Source organism: Microplitis demolitor, chromosome 8, assembly GCF_026212275.2.
Source record: "Microplitis demolitor isolate Queensland-Clemson2020A chromosome 8, iyMicDemo2.1a, whole genome shotgun sequence".
In the NCBI taxonomy this organism is placed as follows: Eukaryota; Metazoa; Arthropoda; class Insecta; order Hymenoptera; family Braconidae; genus Microplitis; species Microplitis demolitor.
The window spans coordinates 7,792,663-7,799,809 of NC_068552.1; the positions used below are offsets into that span (position 1 = coordinate 7,792,663).

General features: G+C 29.5%; 1 protein-coding gene across 1 annotated transcript in view; it reads right to left on the bottom strand.

The window, feature by feature from the left end:
* LOC103575392 (N-acetylneuraminate lyase) overlaps positions 1–6,865 on the bottom strand; it is a 66,518-nt gene extending 59,653 nt beyond the window's left edge. Inside the window, exons 1-5 of the mRNA XM_053741180.1 lie at positions 6,795–6,865; positions 6,657–6,715; positions 6,513–6,589; positions 6,235–6,380; positions 5,987–6,155 (exon numbers count right to left, since the gene is read on the bottom strand). Coding sequence (XP_053597155.1) covers positions 5,987–6,155; positions 6,235–6,380; positions 6,513–6,589; positions 6,657–6,715; positions 6,795–6,800 — 457 coding nt within the window. The 5' untranslated portion in view covers positions 6,801–6,865. The remainder of the gene's footprint in view (positions 1–5,986; positions 6,156–6,234; positions 6,381–6,512; positions 6,590–6,656; positions 6,716–6,794) is intronic.
* Positions 6,866–7,147: the final 282 nt, after the last annotated feature.

Consider the following 7,147-nt stretch of genomic DNA (forward strand, 5'->3'; position numbering starts at 1 on the left):
AAAAACAACGATTTCATTACTGTAACATTATCGTATAATAGTTTTTATACAGCAGTTTATTGGTAAAAGTTCGGCATTTTTACAGTTTTTTTACAGCATTTTTTTGGTAAAAGTTCGGTATTGTTATAGTTTTTTCGCAGCATTTTTTCAGTAAAAGTTCAGCATTTTTATAGTAATATTACTGTAGTAATCTGGTAACTCTACAGCATAAGTACAGAAAGTATATGGGATAACTACAGGAAAAAAACTGGCCAATATAACCATATTAATACCAAATTATAACGGTAAATTTACGGCATGTGCATAAATGCCGAAAATATACGGCATTTTTACGGCATTCTCAAAACCGCGAGGGGGGACTATATTCCATCACATAAATGTGATTTTCAAAATTTTGGGGTTTTATATACGGGTAAAGTAAATAAAACATCTGAGAAAAATTCAGATAAGCATGAAATTGTTTATTCTTTAGAATCAAATGGAAAAACATTTGCATTAACTACCACAAATATTGAAATTATTTGTGGCTATAAAATAATCAGAACTGAACATCCAAAATTATTTATCTTTGAAACATCAAAGAATGATTTAATGTCAAGTAATAAGATGTCAATAGAAAATTTAGATTTATTTACATACATGAATTTTAAGTTTGTATACGTGGAAAAATTTATACAAAAACAAATTAAACAATTATATTATGATGTATTAATTCAACGTTGTATGTCAGAACGTAATACTTTAAAAAATTTGTTATCAATTGCGTCAAACAAACCAGATGAGTTTGTTTACAATTATATGAAAGGACCAGGTTGTATGGCTATAATGTCAGGTTAATCAATAAATGTTATTAAGTGCATACCTGTTGAGGTATCAGTTTACCCAAGAAGTGAGTGTGTTCGTTCTTACACCGTTATCGTAATAATGATATTCGCGTGAAATTATTTTTTTTATTATTTATTAATTTAGTTTTTTGGGATGAAATTGAATTAATAAATAATAAAAAAAATTAAAATAATTTCCATAACACAGAATGGTAAGAACATTTTAAATTGCAGTAGATGACAACCGCTGAGCCCGGGCTTGCACGCGCCCTCTAGCTCAGTTTCTGCAGTTCTGTTACCGACAGCGTGACATAATGTAAACAACTAATTAATTTGTTTGTTTTAATTAATTTTTTTCGCATACGTAATAAGCCCCAAGAGATCGATTTTTGACATTTTTTATTCAGAATTTATCACCCTTTAATTTAATACTAGTCATCATAAGGTTTTACATCAATAGATAAAAGTTTTTTAATGAAAATACACGGTGTCTTGGCTTCCCTATTGTTATTTTATCATTAAAAAAACGCGGCCGAATTAAGATTTCTTATTATTATTTTCGTGATCTACGGAATTTTTTACATATTATCTATAAAAAAAATCCAGTAGTTAATTTCCCCCTAAAACGCTTAAGAGTAAATTAAGTGGACTAATAGTTTCTGTACTATAAACGTTACTGCATCTAGTGTTATCATATCTATAATTGTTAAGTATATTAAATGTGACTTCAACTATAGTAAATACTACTACAAATTTTCGCAAATGTGCCGATGACGACGGCTATCAATAATTTTTGCATTAGAGAATTGCTAATTGCCAAGGTAAAAGTTTTTGACGAATGCTAAACTTAAGTTGTTATTATTAAAAATTTACCCAAAAGATGAAAATTTGAGATTAAGTAAAAACATTTGATCAATACCTAGGTTGTATAAATATTCCGTTTGTAAAATCTTATAGAATTCAACAGATTCTTATGAATTCACATAGAGATTTTGTAAAAAAGAATGAGTTCTATGAGACGTGATAGAGTTAAGTATAGGCTTTATATGCACATCTATAAGAATCTATCGGATTTTTTAAGCCGGATACTTAGCACCTATTTTTTAACTTCCCGCTAAGAAAATCGACGATTTTCAAAAATTTCGGGAGGTTATTGTTTTCACCCCGATTTTCGAAAATCGAGTTTTCATCAGATGTCGACGTTTTGAGGTCCTAGGAAGCTATTCTGACTATTTTCAGAATGATGTCCGAGTGTGTGTGTGTGTGTGTGTATGTGTGTGTGTGTGTGTGTGTGTGTGTGTGTGTGTGTGTGTGTGTGTGTGTGTGTGTGTGTGTGTGTGTGTGTGTGTGTGTGTGTGTGTGTGTGTGTGTGTGTGTGTGTGTGTGTGTGTGTGTGTGTATGTAAAGTCTTTGTAACTTTTGAACTAATGAATCGATTTGAACGAATGATTCGATCGAATAGACTCGAAAATATTGGCGAATTACGAAAAAAAAAAAAATTTTTTTTTAGTTTTTTATTGATTTCTCAAAAACGACTTATACGATCAACTTCAAAATCTAATCAGCTCTAGTACTCAATAAAAGCGTCGATTGCCACCTCAAACATCAAAATCGGATAATTCGTTCGAGAGTTATCGCGGGAGAAAGAAATGGTGAAAAACGGTTTTTTCTAAATATTTTCGAAACGACTGACGCGATCGATTTCAAATTTTAATCAGCTCTAGAACTCAATAAAACGCGCCGATCGCTACGTCAACTATCAAAATCGATTGATAAGTTCAAAAAATATCGGCGTTGAAAAGTTAAAAAAATAACATTTTATGTTATTTTTTTCGGATAAATCAGAATATAACGTACTAAAATGTGCCTGATATCATACCAACTCATCTTTTTTATGGTTTCTTTCGATCATACAATGTCATCGAACTTTGTTTTTTTTTAATCATATTATCAACAAAAAAATCGATAAAACGTAGTTTTTAATATTTTTATCGGATATTTCATATTTTATTGTTTCTTACATGAGTCAAAATTTATTTAAATCTTGATTTTGATCCCCGACATTGATTTCTGCCTCAATACACTTATTTTACTGAACAAAATCAGGAACTAAATTTTAAAAACCGCTTCATTGATGATTTTCGATTCTTAAATTTTCAAACTTCAGCATAACAGGTAACTTGTTAGAGCTTGAAAAGATCGTAAAAAAACAATTGCATGTGATAGCTCCAAGAGCTCGAAAATATATCTACACTAATGTTTTCGAGCTCTTTGAGGTCGAAAACAGCGGGAAGTTTTGGGGCTGGTCCGCAGGGTCAACCGACAGACCGATTTTTTTTTTTAAAAACGATAGCATAATTGAATTCTTGAGCTCAAAAAACAGCTATTTCTTTGTGAACTCGAGAAAACGAATATATCCACTAAAAAAATTGTAATTCCATCGTACGATATTTATTCAATAATCAAACTTTTCGCATATGCCGGTTGTCAAAAGGGGTTGTTAACACTTAGATCTGATCAAATTTTGGAACGAATTGGTTTAGTTGTTTACAAGTTATAAAACACAATATGACAAAAAAGTCGGCGCACGCCCGAATGTACATCTGAAAATGTTCAGGAATGATTTTCGGGTCCTTGAAACTTCAAAATCTGTTGCACTTGAGTTCTAAAAACATCTTCAATTTCCATAGTAAGAAGCTAAAAATGACTTCCATATTTATTTTTGTAAAGAGAATTCTATTTCGTAGGGAATGCTGCGAATATCCAGCAAATATAACTTGAAGTACAGTTGAATATGCATTTCAATTTATGGTTACCTCTCGTGTATATTATAACTTCATGAAGTCTATAAACTTACACTGAGAAAATTAAATAATAGGAATCACTATCTAGTTATGGTAAAATTTTTTACCATTAATCTGATAAGAGTGAAGACTATATAGATAATTGTATAAATCATCTAGATTGTAACATTCACCCTATTCATAATAATTGTTACAATCTAGATGATTTATACAATCATCTATATAGTCTTCACTACTTTTCAGATTGATGGTAAAAAATGTTGCCATAACTAGATAGTAATTCCTATTATTTAATTTGCTCAGTGTATGATTCTAAATAACAAGAGTTCGGTCACTATTATTTCATAAATAAAAAATCAAATTAACTAATTTTAAGTTAGACAATTTGAAAAAGATTTCTTGATTTGCAAATAATCAGTATTTTACAAAGTTCAACCTGTCACTTTTGTTTACACCCACTTCTTCCAGTGCATGATTGGTCTTTAAATAATTCTAATTTTAAAATAATTCTGCGGTTTTTGAATTAATATTAATTTTTTTTTCTAATTAATAGTATCTTTAAGAAATAAGCTCAATGGCCTATTCAAATTGATATTAAGCTTTATTTTTATTTTCTGCGCCATCTATGAGATGTGTGATTAATAAACAACATGATAATATAAATTTTCAAATATTTAATTGTTTTTAAATCGATGGGTGTCGTCAATATGTGATTCTGACCATTTCTTTTGTTTGGTGGGATTATTCCAATGTGAGATTTTACCAATGGGGGATTTCGATGATGTGAGATTTTGGCGGTGTGGGATTTCAACATGCACTCCGAGTTACGGCATGTTAAAAATCGTTCGAAAATTTGAAATTTTTTTATATACCTTAATTTCTGCGACTCGTGTATTATCGTTTCATACGTTATAATTATAAAAAATATTCCTTGTTGCAAGTCGGGTAATTTCAATGTTCTTTAACACTTTTTTATAAAAGAGGAACAATATTTTATTTTTATTACAAATTTTTCCGGGAATTGATAAATAATTGATTTTAAACGGTAAATAATGCCTAATTTCTTTTTTTCAAAATACTCAAACATACTGATGTCTGAAAAAAAAAACGTAAAATATAGTTCGAAGCTTTTTTCAGTTTTTAAAAACCTAAGTTTGCATAAATTTTCTCAAAAATCATGAATTAGTTATCAAAAACTGTTGAGATCGGTATGCATTAAAGTTGGATTATGAATTTCTTTCGAACGTTTAATTTAATCGACTAAGCCTAAGAGACTATTTTTGTAGAGCATTCAATTTCCTACAAAAATATGCAATGTCCTCTCCATAATCCTACTTTTTTCACGAGTTATGGAAATCGTGACCAAAAAACAAATGTGTGTTAAAATAATCAAACTTGAATCTTCAATGTTTTTTAAATCGTGAGAATTAAATAAAAATGTCAGAAACCTTTTTTTTAAAGAGTTCAATTTTCTACAAAATAGTATATAAAGTTTCGCTGTACGGTTAATTAATGGGAGAGATATTAAATTTTTTCTATTTGACTGAGGAAAAAATCAAAAACTCTAATGCTGAGGACCCTCCTATTGAAATTTAGAGCCTATTTTTGGTGAAAATTTTCTAGAGTTGTCTAGCAACCAATTTTCCAGTGTCACTAGTAAAAAAAATTTAGTAGTCGATTTTTTTGACCCACCGTAATCTATATACATATAATAAGTTCAGATTTGTCATATTTATCACGAACAATGTGGAAATTCTTCGCGATATTTATTCTTTGAAATGTCATTTTTAAACAATCAAAAAACTGCTTTTTTTTCACCATGAGTTGCAGGAAATACTTCCTCATCCTCTCCGCTCTTGTGAGTTTCAGTGACCCTGATTTCTAATAATTAACATCTATTCTTTTGAAAGGCTAAGTCCATCTTCTAGTATATTTAATCAATAAAACGGGCCATTGCTTAATAGGTTGAGATACACTCTGTTATAACTGATTGTTTACCGTGTTTCGATGTTATTCAAGGGGCGTGTTAATTTCGATTACATACTTGATTTTAGTGTTTCCTTGTTGGATCACTAAAGTTTGCATTTAAAAGCTAGAGCATTAATTTTTTACTGCACCACTGTTGGTCTAAAATTAGACTGTTTTGACTGCCTTCAAGTATTACAACCTTAGTGTCGATGCTGGTAATATAAAAATACAGTGCGTGTGACATGGGGTAAAACACGATAAGACTTAAGCCGAGATCAGCCCTTATCTTTGGCTGAGGTAGAATACTTCAAACTCGTCTAGAATCATCTTGTTTCATCCCTTGCCATACAATATACTATTAATGAGACTTGATACAAAATAAAACTTTACTATTGACATTGGTGAGCATCGGAATATGATAGTACAACAGAGGAGTATTAGGCGCAGCTTCTCCAACATTCTTTAGATAGTTCATTAAATTTTTAGTGTCTGTAGGCTTAAAGTATAATTCGGGTAGACAAAGAATAGAATCCACTTTTAATCCTTCTGCATGTTTAGCCTAAATTTAATGCCCAAATAAAATTTACCGTGCTTGAAAATTTCTCACTATACATCTAATTTTGAACAAAATTACTTACAAGTTCAACAACATCAGGAAAAGGTGCTCCGCCAACTTGAATCATCAGATGTTGTTTTGTTATTTTTACGGCATTTGCCCATGCTTCTGCAACTTGTTTACGTTCTGACACTGACATTGATACTCCTTCTCCAGTCGTCCCATTGACTAAATTATAAAAAAAAAATATATATTTTCTTATCTTTCCCAACTTTTTTTTTTACTTAAATTTTTTATTCAATCTAAACAAATTAAATTAAGATTTAAATTTTTATAAAATAAAATAAAGAAACATTTTACCTAAAACCCCATTCACTCCATTTTCAACTAGATACTTGGCGTATTTCGGGATAATTGATAAGTTTAAAGTTGAATTTCTGATTATTAAATATTCATTAATCAAATATCATATACTCAAGATTTTAATCGAATAATCAATTATACCTGTAGTTGAACGGTGTAAAAACTGGAGCAATGAAACCTCGGTAAATATACGGTAAGCGCTGAATTAAAGAAATTTTATAGGGTATTTTATACAGATTATTACGAAAATAATATTGAAATTAAAAAAAATATATTTACTGCCATTTTTTTATATGAATGCACTTTGCAAAAGTAAAAACTCACTTCTAGATAGTAAGCAACTCCGTTACTGACTAAAATTAATCAGTTTGAACTCAGACATTTTCGATACGATAAAAATAGATAAGATTATACTAACTCATCATAAACGAGCGTCTACATTATTAATATTAATATATCCTATTTAATAAAAATGAGGTACTAAACTTATTTTTTTTATTTAGGGAATAAATCATATAATTGTTAGCGAATTTATTATGGTAATAATAGATAACATTATTTTATAATAATAAATGACTAGAAATCTAGTGAACTAGATTTATTAATTTTTCGAATCTATTATGTTTTAATTT